Raw genomic sequence first — 23,353 nt, 5'->3', positions numbered from 1 at the left:
CCTGCCTGGAGGTGAAAGCCAGGCTCTGTGCATGCTTTTTGGGGATAAAAGGGTGGTAGGGACTCCATCCACCTCTGCTCTGCTCCTTGACTCCCCTCCACGCCCTTCGAGTACATGATCCTGGCCACCATCATCGCCAACTGCATCGTGCTGGCCCTGGAGCAGCACCTCCCCGAGGACGACAAGACGCCCATGTCACGGAGACTGGTCAGTGCCAGCCGAGGGCACCCCCTGATGATTTTGGCTGTTTTTTTGGGGTGGTGGGGCAGGAGGGCACCCCGCCAGCCTCCTCCTCCATGGAGAGGGTCCGGGAAGGTTTAAAAATCCTAAAAAGTGGGGTGGGGAATGAGCAGCTTGAGTGGATCACAGCCCCCGCTTTGGGTTTGCAAACTTTGGGTTTCCAAGGTTGGTGCTGGCTGAGGAAGGGCTGGGAGAGCTCCCGGGGGGGAGGAAGGGACTGGGGAAGGTGGGACGGGACTGGGGAAGGTGGGATGGGACTGGGGAAGGTGGGACGGGGCAGGAGCTGGGCACGATGCGAGGTGAAGCCACCCCACGTGAAATGTCCAGAGCTCTTTGCCCCGTGTCCCCCTACCCCTCACCATGTCCCCCCGTTCCCCTCCGGCAGGAGAAGACGGAGCCGTACTTCATTGGGATTTTCTGCTTCGAGGCTGGGATTAAGATCGTGGCTCTGGGCTTCGTGTTCCACAAGGGCTCCTACCTGCGCAACGGCTGGAACGTGATGGACTTCATCGTGGTCCTCAGCGGGTGAGTCGGGCGGCGCGGGGACACGGCTGTGGCCGGGCAGGGGACGCGTCCTGGTGGTGCCACGAGCTCCAGGGCACGGGGTGATGCTGGCTCCTGGCAGCAGCGCTGGGGGTGGCAGAGCGTGGCGGGTGCTGGTTGTGTCACTGCTCGTGTCACCTGCTGGGGACGTGGCCCAGATTCAAGCCCTGCTTGGGCCGTGACGAGCTGTGCTGGTGGCACAGAAAGGAGCGGGCGGCTGCGGGCGGGCTTCTGCTCGCTGGCGGTGGCAAGGGGCACGAGCAGAATCGCCTTGGGGTGATGGAGGGAAACTGAGGCACGGCACCAGGCGTTGTACCCGGGGTTCTGCCGAGCTGCACAGCCCTGTCTCCTGGCCTGCAGCCTGCTCCTGCGTGGTGTCACCGCGTGGGATGTGACAGGAGGGGTTTGGAGGGGACACCGAGCGTGGTGGTGCCGTGGGACGCGGCGATGGGCGCTGTGTGCCCACGGTGGAGAGGTGTGGGCCAGGAGGAGAATCCTGGTGTGCCCACGGGCAAGGAGCTGGGCCAGGGCCTTGTGGTGGCACCTCTGGGGCCAGCGGGGTGATGCAGGGAGCGGGGGACGAGCCACGGCGCAGGGCTGCATCCACCCGAAGCAGCAAAGCGGTGATGGGGAATGCCCGCGGGCTGCAGGCTGGCCCAGCTGGGCATCCTTTGGGGCTCGCAGCCAAGGGGAAACGCTGTGTTTGGGGGTGGGGACGGGGCTGACGGGGACCTCTCCTGCGGGTCGGGACGGGCTGGCTGCGGCCGAGCCAGTGCTGAGTCAGCGCTCAGCAATTACTCACCCACCAGCTCCCTCCTGCGCCGGGCCCCGTGCCAGGGAACCGATCGCCCGTGCCGGGCTGCTGGTGTGCCCAGAGGTGCCAACCCCCCCCCGGCACGCTTATGAGGCACAGAGGGGCTGCTCCTTCCCCTCCTGGCATCCCAATTTGTGCCTCAGCAGATGGAAAAATCTCTCCCCCCTGTGTTGCTTGCGCTTGGAGAGGCGCGAGTAGAAGTGGCGGCAGCGCCTCCCCGCACCAGGGACTTGTGCGTGCGTCAGCTCCCCCAAATTTGGGGTGAATTTCTCCAGGAAGTGCTGCTGGGCTGGCCGGCGGCCTGCAGGCAGCCCGTGGGGGATGTATGCACTGCCTTGGGTGGATGGCAAATGGGATCTCTGTGCGGGGTCTGGAGATGGTGGTCGTGGCCCCAAATTTGGTTCGTGTGTCTCTGGACAAAGGGCTAGGGGAGGGAACAGGGGGGACATCCACAGGAGCAGGATCCATCCTGGTGGACCCAGCATCATGTTTGCTGGCCCTTGTCCTGTCCCTCCACGGGGGACACTCCCTGGCTGAGTTTATTTCACCACGTGTCTGGTCGGAGAGGTGCTCCATGCTGCGGGCATCACCACCCAGGCACCTCACTGAGGTTCCCATGGGGGCACAAATTACCCCAGCGAGGGGCTGCAAAATGAGCAGCCTCCTGGGACCCTGCGCAGGGATGGATGGCACCTCGGGTTCAACCGGTGTTTGCTTCTTATGTCAATAAACCCAGGTTTTTCATCTCGGTGGAAATCAACGCCCACCCAAAACTCCCTAATGCTAAAGCTTCCACCGGGGAACTAATAGGCACGCTTATAAACCTGCTCCGTTTATAACCTCTGCTTTCCAAATCATCATCGCTGCCTGAAAAACAGCCTGTTCTCCCCCGGCCAAAAATACTTTTCTCAGAAAATGTGCAGTGAGCTGCCTTCACGGGTTTTGGGGCAGAACCGGGATGGGGATGGGGATGCTCGCCCTGCATGAGCCAAGCCTGGCTGGGCACCCAAGCTGAGCTTGGGACCTGCTCGGTGCAGCATTTCCTGGACCAAAAAGGGGGAAAACTGCTCAGAAATGGTCAGAAAGGGCTGGTGGATCATGGTCACTTCTTAACCAGTGGTTCCTAAGAGGGAGAGGTTGGAGGTTAATGGAGCATCGGCGATGGGAGCATCAGCTCCCTGCGCAAGGGCTGGGTCTGGAAGTGGTGTAATGAATGGAAAACCCCGACCCAAAACAGCCCGCCTTGTCCTGCGCTGGATGGGAAAGAGCTCATGGAAAAGAAGGGTTAACCTGGCTCTGAAAGCTCCCAGGCAGGCGTGTGCTTCGCCCTGTGTGCTGGCTCTTCTGGTCGCAGCAGCAATACAATAAGGCGCCACGTGCGAGATGAAGGGGTGGGGGAACACTTCCAGCGACAGGGAAAAAGGAAAACGGAAATCAAACGGACCTTGTGGAGTTGTGCGAAGGCCAGATGCTGGCACAAAAGGTTTTCTTTTCATTCTGACTGCTGGTACTACTTGTCGGGGGGTCGCTCTGCTTTCCAGCACGTGCTCTTCCCTTCCTGCGCCTCCCTTTGTATCGCGGAGGTTTGGGGAAGCTCGTCTTTGCGCTGTGCCAGCCCCGGTGTCCTGGCGGTTATCCCTGCTGAATGCAGGGGGGATAAATGCCCAGGTTGATAGAAGGAAGAGCTGGGTGCCTTTTGCCACCCCCTTGGGCACGGAGGTTTCCACGCGTGTGTTTTGTGGTGTGGAGCACGGCCAAGGGGCGGCAGGGTGGCCGCAGTGTGTGCCATCAGACAAAGCCTGCCTGCCCCAGCCCCGATGAAGATTAGGGCAAGTCGGCTTGGGGCTCATCATCAGCAGCAAATGGGCACAGGATTTTGGGATGGCCACCTCGGTTATCCCTTTTTTTTTTTTTTTTTTTTTTTTTTCACAGATGGAGCCAGGCTCCACCGTGGTGTCTCCCCCACCTCTCACCCCTCTCCCCTGCTCTTCCCTTCCAGGACAATTAGTAAAAGTGTTTGGTCTTTCGTTGGGATGAATAATTAATTCCCGAGCTTTGTGAATGATTCATGTGCCATATGCCATGGCAACGGGACGTGCCTGCCACCGGCACCTCGCACAAAGGGCAGGGATGGGGAGCGTCCAGGCGCATGGGGCGCGTTAGGGCTGGGGGGCTCGGGGCTGCCCCTGGGCAGGCAGAGCCGAGGGCTGGGGTTGGGGGGCACAAAAATCCCCCCATCTTCCTGCACGGCCAGTTTAGGAGCCAGAGCTGCTCGCCCCGATGCTCTGCTCTCACCATTTTCAGCTCAGGGTTTCCAGGAGCAAAGTGCCGTTTTGTTGCAGTTTTATTCATTTTCCACGACTTGGCTTGGTGACCATGTGGCCGTGTCCCCATACCAGGGGGGATGCTGCAGCCCTGATCACGGGAGGTGCGGAAGCATCCTCCTGGAGAAAGACCCTGATTTCTAAACCCTAAAGGATCTGGGCTCCTAATGCTTGGGGAGAGGGAGCCGTGCTCCTGCGTTCCCTGGGTTCAGGATCCATCCCATGTGCCACTCACACACCTTCACCCTATCCTTCCCCACCCAGGAGCCACTGTGCCATCAGGACCAGCGGCTTTGCAGCCCCACAATCCACTCATGTTGCAGCCCCAAAACCTAGAAAGAACAAGGAGAAAAAAAAATAATGTCTTTCAGGTCACTCCAAACCATGCTGTGGGCAGGGTGTGGGGCTGCCTTGTGTCCCCGCGGTGCATCCATCACCTTTTGGGAATATCGGGGCGAACGGGGTCGTTGTTTGCAGGGCTGCTGGGGCCTGTTGGTCTGCATAACCGGTGCTGGTATCTGCAGAGAAGGGGGTGATCCAGTGGCCAAAAAGGGGAAGAATGGGGTAAATTCACCAGGTGGCTTCTTTTCCATGAGCCGTTTGACCAGTCTATTAATTACGCGCTAGTCTCCCTCACGGAGTCAGGTGGCGGTTCAGGCCTTGAGGGGCCTTTCCACTTAATTATAAATATTAATTTGTGTGCCAGCCAGCACCCTGCCTGGCCCAGATTCGGAGCCGGGATGGCTCTGGCAGCTTGCTGGCACCTCCAGCCCCGTGCAGGGCCCGGGTGGGCATCGCCGGGGGGTGCTCGGTTTGGCGAGGGGGAGACGGAGCCGTCTGCTTTGGGGGTCAGCGTTTGCTTGGGAAAACAGCTTTGGGATACGCATCGGCAGGGTCCCTAAGGACAGAGCTGCCTGTTGGGAACTTGGGATGTGATTTTTTTGTTTGGTTTTTCTTTTCCCTCCCCTCCCGGGACAAGGGCTCCAGCCCCAAGGTGCCCTCGGAGCTCGCCGCGCGCTCCAGGGGCTGCACGTAAATAAAAGGAGCGCGTCCCGGCTCCGTCCGGTTATAATTTTTTATTATTTATTTATTTATTTTCTCCTAAGCATGTGTTTGTCTGCTGCTGATTGCTCACTATTCGATGGTACTCTGCGGATTAGCGTATCTTTCCCATCCTGCCTCCTCTCTTATTTGCATCCTTCCACTGGATCCTCTCTGCTCCTTTCTCCACCTGAATCTCTCTTCCCCCTTCCCTCCGAAGAAGTAGAGCTCGCCCCTTTGCCTGGGTGACCTATAAAAACGCCTTCACTTTTTTTCCCTTTTTTTTTCTCTTTTTTTTTTTTTTTTTTTTTTCTCCGGTACATATGATGAAAAGCATGAGATCACTGGGATTTTTATAGCCCAATCTGGCAGCTTTTTCAGATAACTTGGATGGCGAGATGTAATTTTAGTTTGGGTCCTTGCCTAAAAATAAAGAATAATTATTAGTACCTCAGACGTGGATATTGTAAAGCGTTTGAGAGGGTTGAAATTGTTCTGCAGATACCAGAGCTGCCTCCTCGTATCAGCACGGAGCTGTCCCCTCTCTGCAGAAAGCCACAAAACACCAAAAACGACGTGCCAAAATCCGTGGGCACGTGCCGAGGGGACGCTGCTGCCCGGCCCTGGGGCTGATGCTCGCCAGCGGGCTAGGTGCTGGAGCGATTTTTCTCCCTCGTTTTTCACATTTCGGCTGCTGAAGCTCATTTCCAATTTCATTTTGGTTCGTTTTAGTTGACGAAGCTTTTAAAGACGCCCCTGGAGCAGATTTAAAGGGGGGAGGAGGAGAGGCTGGACCTTCCCCGGGTGGTTTCAGAACCAGGTCTTTCCCCGAGCGATGCGCGTGGCGCTGAAACCGGCTCGCGCCTTCCCGCAGCAGAAGTGGGTCGCGCGGCGCGATGTGGGTCACGCTGTGCCAAAAAAGCACACCTGGGAGGGTTAACGAGCAATTAACAGCTGCCCATGTCCAGAAACGCCCGTGTCCAGAGCAGGAGGGTGTTTGGAGCATCCTACGAGCGGAGATGTCTGTGCGTACAGAAGCCTGGCCGTGGGGAGACGCGATGTGTTTTATTAGGGCAACCAAAGGGCTTGGAAAAAGCAGACAGAAGCCAGGCTTGCGTGCCTGAAAGCCTGCTTGTTTTTTTCCAGCCACCTCGGTTGGTCTAAAATGAATCCTGGGCAGCTGAGCCCCTGCTCAGGGCCCTGTGGGTGCTCTGGGACTCTGGGCTGGCCAGCAGCAGCTCCAGCGGCGCGCCCTCCTTCATGGGAAGGATGCGTGGGGGCATCTTTAGGCTGTTGGCTGGGGGAAACATCTCCAGTGCCACCACCTCGCTTCGGGGATCTGTCCGACCCCCCCGGTGGCAGAGCTCGTGATGTGCCCTGTCCCCCCGCAAGGACAAGGAGCACGTCACCTTGCCACAGAGGAGTCCCATTCTTAGCAGCGAATTTAGGGCGCGGCGGAGGGCTGCCCTGGAATCGCATGAACCTTGCCTGGAGGCTCCTCGCGCAGGCTCCCGAGCCCTTCAAAGCAATCTGGGTTAGCAGAGGACTTTGCAGCCAGGGCTGGTCCGAGCTCGTGGGGTGTCCGGCCGGTACTGGAAGCTGGGGAGATGCTGGTGAGGTTGGGATGGCTCCGCTCCATCACTCCATCTCCATCGCTCCCCCTGGCTCTGTAGGACCAGCTCGGTGCAACTGCATTTCCTCATCCCTGTGGGACGCAGGGACACGAGGAGCAAAAGCTGCAGGTCCTGGGGGCCGTTTGGCACAGGGTGTGCTTCCACTGGTGGTTGGGGAGTGCTGGATTGTCCTGCTGTCACCGCAGGTGGCTCCAAAGACATGAAAGCAGCCGCGCTCCTCTCCCTCCTGTGCGCTGCCGAGTGGCTGTGCTGTATTGATTATTGATTTTGGTCTCACAGACGATTTAACAAAGCAGCTCTCCCGAGCTTCTGGGTGCTCCTGGCTTGATGAAGCCCCTCTCCTCTCTCCCAGCTGCCTGGTGTCAGCATTTAGCAGGGGCTGGGGCTTGTCCAGAAGGTGCCACCACGGCTGCGAGCCCACGGGTCCCTTGGGATTGGACCCTGTGTGGTGTCGGGGTGAGGCTGGGGCAGGCTGTGCCGCCCTTCTGCAAACAAAACCGGCCTGGTAAAATGGGGAGGAGGGCACGGAAACGGGCTGTAAGAGCCTGCTGTGCTGCCGGGAGGGTCTGGTGCCAGGAAACCGAGCCGCCTTCCCGAGGGGCGCTGGGCCCTGCGTGCCTCGGGGAGCGGGGCAGGGAGCGAGCGCTAATTGCTCAGCGCGCCAGAGAGCCGCTCTGGCCTGTAATTAGGTGGATTAGTGGAACAATGACCCAATTTCCCTGGGTTTTTGGATTGCTGCAAGCAGCCCCGAGGTGGCTGCCGCCCTCTGTCCTGCTCTCCTCCCCGTCCCCTCCTCTCCTCCCCCTGCTCCTGGTGCCTTCTCCTCCTCCTCTTCCTCACCCAGCCCGGGTGGGACGGGTGGCCACGAGCTCCGGTGACACCGTCTTGTGCTGTTGGTGTCACCAAGCCCCCCGATTCCTCCTGCGCTGCCAGCACCTCGGGTATTTCCACTGCTGGCCCCGGCGTGCGCTGGCCCCCTTCTGCCCCAGTTTGTTTTCTAGAGATTGGGAAATTTCTGTGTTTAAAAAAACACCTCTGGAGCCTTTCCTGTGCCTTCCAAGGTCATCAAACCTTCATTGCTGTATATTTTTAAATGTATTTATCTATGGTGGGGGGAATCTCCGGGGGTTCCCAGGGTTGGGGAGCTTTGGCTGGCCGCAGCAGCCCGCGAGTTCCTGTTGCAGCATCCAAGGGGGCTTTGGGAGGCGCTGGATCCCTGCACCCACACCGGGTCCTGCCCGTGGGACCTCGTTCCCTGGGTGGGGGATGCTCCATGGGGCCCTAACCCCGCTCTCTCCGTGTCTGCCCGCAGCATCCTCGCCACGGCCGGGACGCACTTCAACACGCACGTGGACCTGCGCACCCTGCGCGCCGTGCGCGTCCTCAGGCCCCTGAAGCTCGTCTCGGGCATTCCCAGTAAGTCAGACAGTCCCAGTTCTCCTCCCGGGGCGTTCGTGTCCCTTTCCCGTCTCCTCCAGACCGAGGGGAGCTTGTTTCACCTCGGTGATGTGGGGTGGAAATTGGGGAAAGGGAGGGGAAGAAGCTGGTGGGTGACAAAGGGAGGTGACCAGCCGGTGTCCCCAGGTCCCCTCCGGCCCACCGGTGGCTTGGTGCCCCCTGCCAGCTCTGGGGTCCTGCTCCCTGGCCAGCAGGCTGTGAGTGGATCCTCCCAGGACTTGATTCAGGGCAGATTTCATCTTTTTGCAAGGTTTCCTCTGCAGGAACAGGGATAAATAAATAAAGTAGGCTGCTGCCGTGGCTTCCCTCCTCGGGCACCTGCTTGCGTTGCCCCGAGTTGATGCTCACCTGGATGCCCAGAGCTTTGCCACCACCTCCCCAGGAGGCTGTAGGGGTGATGTGCTGCAGGCAGCGAGCAGTTTGGGGTTCTGGGGATGTCGTGGGGCTTATCCCAGCGATGTCCAGGTGGTGCTGGGGAGCTCACCCTGCCCCCCTGGCTGTTGGTGAGGTGGGAGCGGGGGTGCCTGGTTCTGAACAGCGTGTGCTGAGCTGAGCTGGGCTCTTCCTTTTTCCCTCCCAGGCCTGCAGATCGTGCTGAAGTCCATCATGAAGGCCATGGTGCCTCTCCTCCAGATCGGCTTGCTGCTCTTTTTCGCCATTCTCATGTTTGCCATCATCGGCCTGGAGTTTTACAGCGGGAAGCTGCACCGAGCCTGCTACACCAACAATTCAGGTGAGGAAGGCAGCTCTGTGCACCCTGAGCATGCAAAAAAGAACCAAAACCAAACCAAACAAAAAAAAAATGGTTTGCTCCGTGTGGTGCATGCGACCCCAGGCTTGCACCCAGGGTGCATCAATTCCTCGTCGTGCCCTGCTCTGTCCCCAGCCCCCCTGCGTTTGGGCTCTTCTCCTCCCTGACCGCCGCGTCCTTTGGCTCTGCCCTGTGCCCGCAGGCGAGCTGGAGGAGCTGGACCCCCCCCACCCGTGCGGGGTGCAGGGTTGCCCCCCGGGCTACGAGTGCCGGGAGTGGATCGGTCCCAACGACGGGATCACGCAGTTCGACAACATCCTCTTCGCTGTGCTGACCGTCTTCCAGTGCATCACCATGGAAGGGTGGACCACAGTCCTGTACAACGTGAGTGGCGAGCCCGGGGGGTCCGTGGGGTGCCTGGGTGCGGGGACGTGGTGCTGGAGACGGCAGCTCCGTGGCCTGAAAGGTTTTGAGATCCTGAGGGATGGAGATGGTGCCAGCGCATCCCATTTGGGTGGGATTTGAACAGCCATCACACCGGGGGGATGCATTGATGCTAATTTGGGGTTCTCAGGGATGCTGGGGACTGGGTGTCCGGATGATTTTCCCAGCACCAGGCGCCTCGGCGGCCGGCTGTGCTCTGTCATCCTGTCCCCGACGGCCAGGACATCGCCCTGCCTCCCCTTCCCGCTCCTCTGCAGAGTACCAGCTATTACTTACCCGTAATGGGAAGTATCAGGGCCCTTCCTTGGCTGCTAATTGAGTGAGGACTTGGGTCTTGGTGGTAAAATGCTGCTGATTCACTTTGCACGTCCCTCGCCCTCCCCCTGTCTCGCAGGGACGCGAAGGCTGCGGGCACTCGGTCCCCGCATGTGACAGCAGCAAAATGGGCTTACGACCCTTTTTTTGGGGAAAAAAGCAAATGTGGAGGTGTGAGCAGGCATGTGCACGGGGGGCTGTGGTCCCCAGGGGGGTTCTCACTGCCTCCAGGTTTGGGGAGGTCAGCCAGGGGGTCTCTGCCTTACGCTGCTGGTGTCAAGTGATGGGACCGAGTCCCTTCAGGGGAGCGAGGCAGCCTTGCAGGGGAGAGGAGGTGGCAGGGAAAACGCTTCTGCAATCTCTCAGAGAAATTGCTTACTCTAATATTCCCCCGCGTAGCTGCTTCGTGATTTTAAGACCCATTTTCCCCCAATTTTGCCAGGTCTTGGAGCGCGGCTTGCACAATTTGTTGAAAGCGTCGCGGAAAGCTAATCAGCCCCGCGGTGCTTTCCACGTGTGTTATTTCGTGGATGCGCTCGGCTCTCGCCTTGTTTTCAACAGCCTCGCCTGCGTGAAAGGCAGGCTTGCTCTGCAGAAACCGGCGTGTGCTTGGGGGGAGGAAAAACAAGCCTCAGACCGCGGGGTGCTGTGTCTTTCCCTGGGAGCACGAAGGGTTTCGTTCTTTTTTTGAGGTGGCTTTTGGTTGGCGGTCCCTCCAGCTGTCCAAAATGGAAGCTGAGGAACATTTTGCTTTTCCTGCTGCTGGAGCAGATCCCCCTCGCCTGGGATGCTCTGAAAGCAGACCTGATTTCTGCTGGGACCGCAGGGAAACCCCCGCTGGCAGAGGGGACCCCTGTCCTGCCTCCCTGCTGCAGTGGCGCGGGGATGCTGAGCGCGGCGGGGACGCTCAGCCTGGTGAAAAGGCAGGGAAAGGAGCTTGAAATCATGACTTCCCCCACAACACCGGCTCTGAGGGCTGTGTTTATTCACCAGGATTTGTTTGTTTGCTCCAGCTCCGGAGGCGCTCGGCTGCTGTTTGCAGGTAGCAGGCAGGAGCGCATTTTCGGGAGCCGCCAGCAGCAGCTTCCCCGCACTGCTGGGAGCTGGGATTTGGGGCAAAAAAACACAGCGAGGGCACCCAGTGCTCACACAGGCTGAGGAACATGGCCTCGGGATGGGGTTTGAACCTCACCTGTCCCAGCTGTGTGCTTTGCCCCTGGCACTGATGGAGCTGGGGATGTTGGCTGCGTGGTGCGGGGACCGCAGCCCGTGGCCAGGTGTCGGTGCAGGACAAGAGCGTGGAAAAAACCCTCCTTGCCTCACTGGGGGAGGGATGCTGAGGTGGGAAGAGGCAGCCCCAGTGAAATGAGGGTGGCTGGAGCAACCCAAGGCAGACAGGAGGGCTGGCACAGCCCCAGTGGCCGTGCTGAAGCTGGGTCGTGCAAGCAGCCGGCTCCGTTTTTGCGCAGGGCCACGGCCGTCAGCACTAATGGGTAAAATCCTTCTGCCTCCCGAGCAGCACTGGAAGAGCATCCGTGCTGCTAATTAAAAATGTATGGCAAGGCGTCAAGGGAGCAAGCAGGCCACAGCTGCTTGCTGTAAACCCCAAATCCCTCTTGCAACACAGGAGGCAGGACTGGAGAAAAAGAGGGGGGTAAAATACAGGGGGTGCCACGAGACCAACATTTTTGGCACTGGCAGGCCCCGAGCATGGCTCAGGTGCATTCAGCCCGGTGCCTTTCCAAGGGAGAGGAGGCAGAGGGAGGGATGCTGGCGAGTGAAGGAGGTGGGAGAGGTGTCAAAAGGGGGAAAACTCTCGGTGGCTGAGCCCTCCATGCCCTGGGACACCGCCAGGCGCTCGAGCTGGAGCCCTCGCCGAAGGAGAAGGAGTCCTGCTGCGTGTGCTTCAAATTAAAACAAGCCAAAAAACCTGGCTGGGGAGGGATGAAGATTTAATTTAGGCACCATGCCCTCAGCAGGTGCAGACCTTATTACCTCCGTGGCTATTTTGGGGGGCCAGGGAAGCCGAAAAGCCCCCAGCGCCACAGGACAGAGCCACTTCTGCTCCTCGCCTGCAACTTAACCATGGGTTTAAAAGGCAAGCGAGGGCTTCAGGAAGGAGGAGCTGAGGAAGTTCCACCCCAAAGCCTTAAAACCATCCTAACTTTTAACTATTTGAGCCGCTTTCCCCCCACCCCGAGGTTGCTCCTGGTCGCTGCGCCCTGGTAGGTGCTGCTGCGTGCACCCCGAGCAGAAACGGGCAGAAAGCGGGGTTTTTGTTCCCCTCCTGGCTCGGCTCTTTGTTAGCACTTAAAGCCAGACCCTCTCCAGCTTGCCAAATGTTCCTGCTTTTTTTTTTTTTTTTTTTAAATGTGTGTGCACGCTGAAATGACACAGCAAGAAACAAACTGTGTCTGCTGGATCCACAGCTTCGCAGGCATGTTCTGTCGCAAGCTGCCTGCCCACACCCTCTGCCTGCCTGCCAGGGAAAGTCTCTGCCCTGGGCCGGCTGCTGAAGGCAGCAGAGCCTGGGATGCTCTGGCACTGCCCATCGAGAACGGGCAGGGGGCTCGGACCCCTCCTCATTAAGCCCAGAGCCTCTAATTGCCTTTCGCATCCCAGCAAAGGTTTCCTTCGCAGCCCCTGGAAGGCGGTGCTGGGGTGCCTGGCTGCGACTTCTCGGCAGATCAGAGTCGAACAGAGCCAAAAGCAGTCTCCATGTCCGTTTCAGGAATTTCCAAAACACTTATTTTTTTCCGTAATGCTTTTAGCATTATTTTTTTCCGAGTCAAAAATTTAGAAAATCGAAAAATGAAATATAACGGAGTTTTTTTCCCCATTCCTTGTTTTTTTCCCTCTCTCCCCATTCCTTCCCAGCAAGACGTGTGCCCACGTGCTTCAGCCCTCGCTGAGCATCCCATGTCCTGTTTTGGGGACCTCTTCCCACTCCCCATCCCCTTTCCCCCCGGGTGCTGTGGGCACAGCATCGGGGCGCCCACCAAGGGCAGGATGCGGCCCGCCGGGGGCCGGCCCTTGCTCGGTGAAGGAAATGTACCAATTTCCTCATTAACCTAATTTGGAGAAGAAAAGCATTTTCATTCAGATCTTGTACAGCACCGGGGTCGCTGATGGATACCAGGCGCGGCTGGCGGGGAGTGAGGCATGGCCCTGCATGCGGGAGATGAAATTACTGCTATTAAAGGGAAGAAGGAGATCTGTTACTGCGCTGGGGAGAGCAGCAGCGGGTGTCGAGGTCTTGAGGGAGCTGGTTAGGTCGGGGAATCTGCTGGGAGATTTTTTTTGTTGTTGTTGTCTTTCCTTTTTGCTGGATAGCGATGCTGCGCCTGCTGGTCCGTGCGCACGGCTCACCTGGATGTGGCTGCGGTTCGCAGGGAGGAGCGGGGCAGGGATGAGCAGGGATGGCTGCAGCCACCCCAAAAAGCCATCCGGAGATGCCAAACCAGGGATCTGGTGTGCAAATCGTGGCGTGGCTGTGGCTTCGTGTGCGTTGTCCCGCCGGCGGTGGGCACTGGGGAGCGGTGGGGAAGGGAGGCACAGCGCCCACCAGAAGCCTCCTGAGATGTTCCCACTGCTCTTCAGCCCCAAGCCCTCTCCATTTTTGGAGAGGAGGTGACACCGTGCACAGCCCCGGGTTACATCCGTGCATGGGCAGCGCCCCGTGCTGCGCGTGTCCCCGAGCAGGTGGCTGCCAGGCGGTTGCAGCGCTGGCTGTGCATCACCCCAATCCAATTATTTGCTGTCTCGCTCCAAATTCAAGCAGAAATCATGGAGGCTCTCCTAATGCAGATGAATTTGGACAGGGGAGGTGGCTGCGTGCGGGTCACCGGTGTGTGCAGGGCACTGTGTGGGTGCTGGGCGCAGCGAGCACCTCCACCAGAGCACAGCTCTGCCTCTTCTCCATCCACCCATCGCCCTTCCTCTCCTTCCACTTTCCATCAAGCCACTGGGAAATAAGGACTAAAGGTGCCCTGCAAAGGCAGAAGGCGCTTTCTGCTTATTTTTAGGTAGGAGAAATTGAGTTTGTGGTTGTTTTATTATTTCACCCCCCCCAACCCAGCAAAGAAATCCTGAAGTTTCCTATGCGAGCACAGCCTGAGGGAGGGTACGTGTGGGCTGCAAGCCTGTGCTTTGCATTCGACGGCGGGATATATTTAGACTTCTTTAGATTTCTGGCCCCCGAGTGAGACCTGCTTTTGCAGCTCCCTGCGCCTTTTCCTGCCCTTCAGAAGCACAGGGGCTGCCCAAAGAGCAGAGCTGCTCCCTGGGGTGCCCGGGTGCCCACTGGGGTGGCTGCAGGGCCGGCTCCATCACCCCTGGGGACAGAGCTGTGTAGGGTGGCTTGGGTCCCTTGTAGGCTGAAGGCACACGGCGGTGTCTCAGGTATTCCCGAAGGTGGTAGCGAGCGTATTTCTTGGGCAGGTGGTCATGGAAGACCACGGGTGGTGGTGTTTTGGGTGCTGAGGTGCGTAGTGGGGTGCGCAGGGCTGTGGGGGTGTCCCATCCCTGGAGGTACCCAGGAGACGTGTGGATGTGGCACCGAGGGGAGTGGGGAGACTCAGCTTGGATTTGGTGATCTTGAAGGTCGTTCCCAACCTAGATGGATCTAAAATTCTGTAGTAAGAGGGTTGCAGCTTTAAAGTGAAGGGGAGAAGAAGGATCAGCCATCAGGCAGCATTTTGGTTTCCCAAAGGGCTTGTGTGAGCGATGGGACCTGGTCTCCAGCACGAGGACACTAGGGATTGTGTAGACTAGGGATTAAAGTACCGTGGTGTGTCTGCCCTGGCCTCTGCAGGTGATGGATGACCAAGGGGAAAAACCTATGGGAAGGCACAGGGGACCAGGCCAATGAATTATTGGCTGAGGAAGGTTATTAAAAGTAAATGGTGCTCCAAAGGGTTGGGAAAAAGGGGCTGCTTGGTAAAAAGAACGACACCTGTGTGCCGAGGAAGTGCCAAAACTGAAGCCAACACGGACCTCGTGAAGGATGCTTGAAGGGGCAGCAAGTGGTTCCTCACTCTGGAAGAAGAAGGCTGGGGATGTTGGGGCATGGTTCCTGTGCTGGATGGGCATCTCACCCTAGTTTTGGTGAACACAACCACGGAGGCAACCAGAGGTTGGGCAGCACGACCAAGAGCATGGCTGTGGCCCCAGCCCATGGTGCCCATTGCCGTGGCGCTGGGCATCGCCTCCCCCCGCGATTTGGGGGGAGCTGGCACACGAAATGGCAGGTCTGGTAACGCGTATTTATAACAGCTCCGGCGTGCTGGGGGAGGCACCAGCTGACTGGAGGAGAGCGAATGCGATGCCTATATTTAAAAGCGGGGGGAGGAAGGAAAAAGTAAGGCAGGCAGGAATAAGGCTGCGAGCCTGACCTCAATTGCATGCCATTTCGGAACAGATTTTGGAGGCAAAAGAGGAAAATGAATCATGGGTTTGCCAAAGGTAGGTCACGCCGGGCTAACCTGGCAGCAGAGGACAGGTTTTCTGAGTGCAGGAAACGTGCAGAGCTGCTCGTCAGAGTAAGGCTTTTGAGATGGGAAAGAGGTGACGAAGAGGAGCTGGTGGGAAGGGAGCAGCTCCGAGGGGGGGCTGGATGGGGCTTTGGGACCTGCTGGTGGGGTTTCATGGGGATGAGCCACGTGTGTGCTGGAGGAGAGGGAAGACACCCCCTAAGAACCCAGGTCGCTGTGGTTGGAAGTGCCAGGGTGGAGGCGGAGGGGCAGGAGGAGAGGTTTGCCATCAGGATGCTGAAGGCTCACAGCATCGTGCTGGGATGCCATGGGACCCATCAGGATGGCTCTGTCAGGTCTCCTGTGTCCTGGGAAGATGAACATTGACCATGGGTTGGAGCAGGGAAGGGGCTACTAGGAAAATCAGGGAGGGAGAGGCAGTGATTTAGGAGAAAAGTGGGGGAACCTTGCTTTATCTAGCAAGGCGGAGGCTGGGGATGGCCGTGATCACTCTATAAACACATCGGGATGGGAAACGAAGAGCTCTTTAAGCCAAAGGCCGATGCTGGCAAGAGAACAAATGGGTATAAACTGGCCACAAATAAATTTAGGCTGAGAGTTAGGGCAAGCATTAGAGCGTCGGCTTGAGGAGCCTTCCAGTGGGAATAGTGCGTTATGCACGGGCTGGCCGGCTTCAGCCTTGGGGTGGAGAGGTGGCCACGATGGGGTGGAGAAGCAGTGGGAAATGCTGAACCCCTCAGGCCATGAACTCCTTGGGGAGTAAAAAGACAAATTCTGGCCATTGGAGCAGGGCAGTGCTGGTCCCCAGTGCCACCAATTTAGGCTGTGCCCGCAGAGCATGGTGGTGTCAGGGTGCTGCTGGTGACCCTGGGGAAATCGCCCTGTGCCCAGCCCCAAGGGAAGATGTTCACCCATTAAAAACTCAGCTATTTTGTGTCTTGGGGGAAATCCCCTGGCTTTCAGGCAAGGGCCAGTTCCTAAAGGGACCGGTCCCAGCATGGGTGGCAGGCACCTGATGGCACCGTGACAGCAGGCTGGAGTCCCGCGTGGGCTTGGTCCAAGGGATGCACAGTGCCTTCAAGGCTGATGCCTTGGAAAATGGGGCTGTTGGAGAGCAGTGGCCTGGAGCCAGGATTCGGGGAGGTCTGGGTGTCCCTGGAGGGTGGTGGTGAGCGTTGGCTGCCTGAGATTCCCGTACACCGTTCCCAATCCTCGTGCTCACTTCTGGCCCCAAGGAATGGGGCTTGTGGTGGAGCAGGACCTCGAGAAGATGTGTGGTGCCCCTGCTGCCAAAGGAGGAGGGCGATGAGCCTCCACGGGTGCTTTCCCTGACCCCAAAGAGGTGCTGATGGGATGGGGCAAAGCCAAAGCACCCGTTTGGGGTGCCCAGGGAAGGGGCTGGCAGGCAGCACCGGGGTCTCTGCCCATAGCATCCCCCTCCGTGTGCTGGTCAAGTGCTGGGATCCTCTGTGCTGGCACGGTGAGGACACTTTGGTCACTGGAGGAAGGCTCGAGCATGGTGGCTTTCTCCTCCCTTCCAGGAGATGGGCTCGGCTCCTGCGCTGGCCGGCGGGGAGACGTAGTGCCAATGAGTCAGACGAAGATGAGGGCTTAATTAGCACGGGGAAGGGAAGGGGAGGGAGGGGGGGAGAGAAGAAGGAGAGAGAAAAGAGAAAGAGCCTTTCATCGCAACAAGATTGATGCCACCTCCCCCAGACAGTCACGTTCTGCCGCATCACCCTCCAGCCCGGCGTCATGTGCGCGCTGCCTGGCGCCCGAGGACAAATGGGGCCGGGGAGCGGCTGTAAGGTACCGGGGGGGGCACTGCCTTATTAAAAGCCCCGGTGAATAATTGCCTGGAGCTGCAGCCTGCTCCTTGGGGCTGGGGTGGGATAACGCAGTGGGGTGACAGCTGGAGCCCGTCAGGTTTGGGGGCACGGTTGTAATGCCCGGAGGAGGGTGGTGTGGTCAGTCTCAGGGAGAAATGCCACCCTCTGCCTCGGGTGTAACCTCACACCTGTGTTTTCTTTCCCCTCCAGACCAATGATGCCTTAGGAGCCACCTGGAACTGGCTGTACTTCATCCCCCTCATCATCATTGGATCCTTCTTCGTCCTCAACCTTGTCCTGGGAGTGCTGTCGGGGTAAGCGAGATGCTGTCCTCCTCCGGGCTGTGCCCCAAGGCTGGCACAGCTCTCTTTGTTTTGGTTCTCCTTCCTGACGAGCTTGTGGTTTTGGTCACGTGCGAGTTGTTGTTGGCACAAATCTGCGACCTGCTGGTGGGCACAGGGCATGAGGGAGCGATATGGAAATGGGTACAAGCTTGGGATGTGTCTGCAGCGAGGTGCGCATTTGCCAGCTGCTGGTGCGTGGTGGGCACAGGATGGGCTTGGGGCACCTCGGTGCTCTCCCCAGAGGAACGGAGATTTTAATCCAAGCCATCAAGCTGGGTTTGGAGAGAAAAAGGCTTCTCGTCTCCATGACGATGAACCAAGGTTGCGCTGGCGCATCCTCAGCTCTGGCAGGGGTTAGAGAGCGGGGAGGGAGCGAGGCTGTCGGGAGCGAGGGGTGGCTGCGGTGAGGGCAGGGGGCACCGTGAGGGTTTGTGCTGGGCTCCTGGTGTATGAGCAGCATCCCCACGTAGCCTTGTGGGCACTCTGAGCTGCTCTTTTGGGTTCGGAGATAGCATTCGGTGAGAAAAAAGAGACTTCCCTGTGTGTGCAGGCTGGTGCTGTGAGCAGCACATTTCTCCTTGAGCTTAAAGCCATGTAGTACATTTCCTTGGTGCTTGTTTCTTAATGGTTTGTGGTTTTGGGATGCGGGTATCGAAGTGGAAGCTGGTCCTGGCCATCTCTATCATTGTCCTAAATATCCCTGTGCGTTCAGGAGTGGTGGTGGTGGTTTTGGGCATGCTTCTAGAGAGGCAGGCAGGGCTTCAGCATCTCCAGGTGGCTTGCAACTCCCCAGGTCCAGGTGCAGGGGCTGTGGGGACAGGCTGCAGCGAGGTAACACGCTGCCTTGTGGAGGATGAAGAATCCCAAGCAGCATTGGGTGACTTTTGTGTTCCTTATGCCACGTCCAGCTTGGGGATGCCAAGTCTGGGGTGGCTGCGGGGACACCCAGCCTTGCCCCGACCCCCCCTGGGTGCTTGCCCCCACCAGGACCGTATGGGGCAGCCCTTCCCGTGCCTGCCAAATTGGATGCAGTTGTCTAGGGCTCTTCCCAGGCGCCGGCTGGCATTTCCACTGTTTGTTTATCGCTGATAGGGTTTGTATTGGGGAAGGATGCGCGTAGGCGGGTGGCCTAATTGGCAATGGAGATGCTCTCGTGGCGTGCCAGCTACCTAGGGAAAAGCACGGCTGCTCAGCTCCCGCGGGGCTGGGCGAGCTGGGCTCTGCCATGGGTGCAAGGCCGCCAAGGGGGCTGTGGTGTCCCCAGCACCTCTGTGGGTTCGGGACCCCCTTGGCAGCCAGGCTGGCTGTCCTCTCGCTGAGCTGGTGGAGAGGTGTGAGGCTCGGTGCTTCTGCATGCACGCCCCGTGCGTCCTTGAGCGAAGGTGTGCGAGGGCTCCTTGCCTTGCTCTGCTTGCTGAGGTTTTGTTTTTAATGCTTCTCACCCTTCTGTTGTGCTGGAGGAGAGCTCTGGGCTCCGCTCCAGGAGGCAAAGGTGACCTCTCCATCACCGTGCCCTGCAGCCGGGGTCCGGCCGCATCCCCCTGCGCTGGGCTGAGCGGGGAGGAGGAGGTCATGGTGGGGACGAGCTCCATGGAAACATCTCCATGGGAAAGAAATGTTTCCTGGTGTAATAGCGCTGCTCTGGGGGAAGGAAAAAAGGCTGTGTGTGGCCAGCTGAAAACACGGTTGCTCTGCTAACTCGGGGCGCTGTGCTCGGCAGCGAGTCCTGGTGGCCCACGCGCTCGGTCCCATCTGCTATTGTAGGGGAAAAGCAGGCAGGAGTCTCTTCTCTGGCCTCTGCCCTCCTGTTTACCATGACTTCGGCTGAGACAGGGTTACAGCGATGCTGCTGTGCGTTGGCCAACCCCAAAAACTCATCTGCGTGACCCACGACGAGGAGCAGAAACCTGCAACCTGCACCGACTACTGACAAGGTCCCCTTGGTTCTTCCAGCCTCCTCCTCTTGCTTCATCTTGCAACTATTTTCACCGAGGAACCAACCAGACGCCCCAGGCAGGTCCCGAGTGCCAAGAGGCTGCAGGAGGACATTTGTTTAATGTGCCACCATCAGAAGAAGTTCGCCGGAGCCCAGATTTAGCAATCTCCTGGTTGCGATGCGCATCTCTCCCAACAGTCAGTTCCCCAACTGTTAGGCTGAGGCATGACCTCCGTGATGTAAACAGCCTGGATCCATCTGCTCCCGAGCACAATGTATGTGGGAGAGGAAAAGAAATGATTTCCATCCTAGCGAGGCTCCTCAGTTCTCTCCCTAAATACGCACACATGCGCTGGAATCGCATGCAAGGCTATTAAGAGGAGATGGAGTCGCTCCAGGCAGGGGCTTGGAGAGCAAGTTCTTCTGGGGCTTTGGCATTTATTACTGTGTCTATTAACTTTTCCCCTCTATGGGTGCAATTACGGATCAATTAATTCTAACTGAAAGCAGAAAGGAGAGGAGAAAAAAAAAAAAAAGGGAAAAAAATTGGCCCCATTCCGCTCTGAGAACATTTTGCAGGTATAGAGCCCAAGGAGATGTGACTGCTCAGCTTTTAAAGCTACACGGCTCCTGAAATAATCCTGGCAGAAGAGCTGGAGCGAGCGAGGATGGAGCACCAGCCAAGATGCCCTGCTTTCTGCCTCATCGCAGGCTGCGGATCAGGAGCTCAGGAAGAATGAGGCTCACAGCGAGTCGTGTGTCCTGGGGTTGGGGTCAACCTCAAGCCAGGGGGATGCAAAAGCTGCCCTGTGCTGGAGATTTGCGGAGGTCTGCAAATTTGTAGAGTTTTTTTTTCATTTTCCTCGGTTGTTTTCCACGCAAACCAATTTGGATCCACGTGTTCGGGCTGCATCTCCAGCGTGGCAGCACTCGGAAGCTGCAGACACCTGGTGGGAGCAGTGATGCTGGCCCGGCGTGGTGGCACCTCATGGTCTGCAGCATGGACGGGGACGGGGACAGTGACCGACCCAGGGAGGCTCTGTGGTAGTGCCAACCAGAGGTCCTCTGGGAGCCGATGGCAGAGCAAGAAGCTGAGCACGATGGCAGGAAAAATGAGATCCATCTGCCTTGTACCAAACAAGAGAGTAATTTAAACCCTGCTAATTGCTTCCACTCATCCTGGTGATGTTAAGTCTTTTCTCCCTTTAAGTCTTTTCTGCCCCCCACCCCCAGCTCTTGCACTAAGCCTTTGAAAGAAACGACTAATGTTATAATTAAAGGATCAATTTGGCAAGATTTCTTTGTCTTAAGATCTTCTTTCTTTCAGGTTGGGTTAGCGCTGCGCTCCCGGTCTCCGGAGAGCATTCTTCAGCTCCTCCAGGAGCCTTCTGTACCATCTCTGAAATCTTTTCACTTGGCTTAATTTGAATTTTTTTCCTCTCCAATTTTGAGGCATAACAAACGATGAATAAGATTAAGTTTTAGCAATTAATAATAAGGGCGTTGAAGGAACGAGCGCACGTTTTCGACGGAGGCAGGGTTGGGTTTTTTTAATTTTTGACGGCTCCGCGCAAAACCCGGGCCCCACGTTCGAGCTGGATCAGGTGCTTCGAAGCCAAGCGCTGGGAAGGAGAGGATCAGCGCCTGGGAGGTGGGTGGTTTGCGGAGGGGAAAGCAGGGAGACACACTGCCACAGCACGGAAAGGCTGGTGGGGACGTCAGCAGTGACAGCAGGATGCCACCATGTGTGCCCGGAAAGCGGCGCGTTGGATGCGTGGTGCTCCCCGTTGGTTCTCCTTGGGGATTATTTGCTAGCAGGTCTCAGCCACGGTGTGTTTGCTGGGCTCTGTGCCTTCCTGGGGATCTGCTCTGTAGGCTGGGGGGGGACAGGTTGGGGTTTGATGCTCTTCACAAAGCACTCAGTGGAAGGCTCATGTGTTGTTTTTGGAGCTTTGCTCCAGGTCTTCCTTAATTTCAGTTGTCCTGGTTGGCGATAGCTGTCAGGTTGATGGCTGGACCCGATGATCCCAAAGGTCCTTCCCAACCAGGTGATTCTATGACTCTGTGATGATCCCTAAGGTCTTTTCCAACCCAGGTGATTCTGGCTTTGGAAAGGTGCCGACCCACGGTGACCAACACCACGTTACAAGGGGGTGTTTGGTGCCGGTGTTGGGTGGCTTGGGCAGGATCCCCTGAATGAATCACTTCATGTTGCCAGCTCTCTGCACGTCGTAGGAGGCTGTTTGTTTGTTTCACAGCAGCAGAGTGACATACCTAGCGGATGCGTTGTGGGTTTCGCGCTCGATGCTTAGCTCTGGATCCATTGTGTTCGCTTGGAAGCCATCAATTAGAGCGCTCCGCAGTTCCTGGGAAGTTAGCGCCGTGAGACGTTGGAAATCGGTGGCTGCTTTGTGCTGCAGCTCACTCGCAGCACTGGTCCCACACCTTCTGTTTGCTGTCACGTGCAAAGGGGGGACAAAACCCTCCCTGTTTACAGAGACAAAATCCGGGGAGGGGATGGGAGGAGCGATGCAGTGTGAGCTGGGGGCAGCGATTGCTGGCAGAGCCTGGGGCGCTCAAAGCAGCGCTGCCTGCACTGGTGCTGCCCTGCCTGCAGCAGAACAAAGCCCCGAGCTTCCACCTCTGCTGCTCTCGTTGGGCTGCCAGACGCTCCTGGCAGCAAGGGCTGACCCTGCTATGCTGCCTTCAATGCCACCCCCTCCGAGCAGGGGGGACGGAGCTGCGAACCCCCGCGCTGTCACCTCGGGACAAACGTTGGAGCTGCCGCTCGGCGGCTGGCTCCCTTTTTCCATGTGCTATTTGCCCTCTTTGACTTGTTTTCCTCTGTTTGGAAACAACCAGCTCTGCAAGCTCTCGGCTGCTCTTTTCTCTCGGGTCACGGAGTGCTGCTTGCTCCCGGAGAGCGAGCGCGGTGCGTGCGCAGAGGTGCTGAGCCGCCCGGGGCTGGTGGCCCCGTGAAGTGCAGGGCACCTGCTCCACCGGAGACATCCTCAAGGGACTTTGCAGTGACACAGATGCCTGGCCCCGATCCCAAACGATGGTGGAGCTTGCTCTGGGATGGATGAGAGCTCGTTGACTGGAGCCAAGTGCAGACAAGAAGTTGCTGGGGAGAAGAGGGGAGGTATTTAACGCGCTCAGTGGGCTGCCTTCCCCACCAGCAGGCGCAGCGTGAGCCTCTCCCATGTTTCTCACTGCTCTGAGCACCTCGAACGCAGCGGGGGCTGCACTGAGATGCTGCTGCCGTAGCTGGGAGGTTAGGAACGACTCCAGCCGTGGGGATCCGTGGGTTTTGTGAGTTTAGATCCAAAGACTGCAGCCTGTACCTCGAAAGGGAACCTGAAGCTGGAAAACCCGGCTGGCTCGGACGGAGGGGCTGTGCTGCTGGCCCCAGTGGTTCAATGCGTCTTTGCCATCCCCGTGTCTCCATTCTGTCTTGTCTCCACTCTGGCTCGTCCCCCGGTTATTTGAATTTTTGGATTTTATTTTCAAAGCTGCCCAAAGCCCAGGCCCGAGAGATCTCCAGGGTGCCAGCTCTCTCCTCCCATTGCCCGCCAGCAGCAGTGCCTGTAACAGCGTTGCTCCTTGGGAAAAGTGAGGTGTCCCGTAAAATAACCAGCCGGTGGTGGCTGTGTCCCCACTGATTTTGGGCCCGACGTGGAGCCACAACAGCCTGCATCCCTTTGAGGGACCAGCTTATAGGAGGAGCCCTGTGGTGCTGGGAGTTGTGACTTCTCCTCTGGAGATTCCGAGGGTGTTTTTCCTCAAATCGTGGTGCTTGAGACTGGACAGGAGCTGTGTGCTGAGACCTTGCTGGCGCTGAGCAGAGCAGAAGTGTTACCTGATGCTGCACAGATGGTTCTCCTTGTCGTACAGCCCACCACAGCTGGCTTTTCCACAGCAGCATGCTGCTGCTGCCTCCTCTCCAGCACGTAAGCCAGTACCTCTCCTCTCCCCACCCCATCCTTCCTGCTGCCTCGGGTCATTTCAAGACCCTTTTGGTAGCAGGTTTGTTGGAGGTGGGTTTAAAGGCAATGAAAGGTGATGAATAGATGGCTTTGAAGATGGTCGGCTTGTTTCAAAGTATGGAAAGCACAGTGTTGGTGTGACCAGTGCTGTATCCCCTCTCTGTGCTCAGAGAAATTCCTGGAAGGATACAAGTGGGCTGCA

The 23,353-nt window shown here is 57.9% G+C and overlaps 1 protein-coding gene across 15 annotated transcripts in view; it reads left to right on the top strand.

The window, feature by feature from the left end:
• CACNA1E (calcium voltage-gated channel subunit alpha1 E) overlaps positions 1-23,353 on the top strand; it is a 101,875-nt gene that overhangs the window by 38,031 nt on the left and 40,491 nt on the right. For all 15 annotated transcript variants that reach the window (XM_072041559.1, XM_072041566.1, XM_072041568.1 and 12 more), the window contains 6 exons: positions 102-207; positions 626-765; positions 7,909-8,012; positions 8,635-8,787; positions 9,008-9,189; positions 17,096-17,199. In XM_072041559.1, the coding sequence (XP_071897660.1) occupies positions 102-207; positions 626-765; positions 7,909-8,012; positions 8,635-8,787; positions 9,008-9,189; positions 17,096-17,199 (789 nt within the window). The remainder of the gene's footprint in view (positions 1-101; positions 208-625; positions 766-7,908; positions 8,013-8,634; positions 8,788-9,007; positions 9,190-17,095; positions 17,200-23,353) is intronic.

The sequence above is a fragment of the Anas platyrhynchos genome, chromosome 8 (assembly GCF_047663525.1).
Source record: "Anas platyrhynchos isolate ZD024472 breed Pekin duck chromosome 8, IASCAAS_PekinDuck_T2T, whole genome shotgun sequence".
NCBI classification, from domain to species: Eukaryota; Metazoa; Chordata; class Aves; order Anseriformes; family Anatidae; genus Anas; species Anas platyrhynchos.
This window is presented reverse-complemented; position numbering and strand designations above follow the sequence as displayed.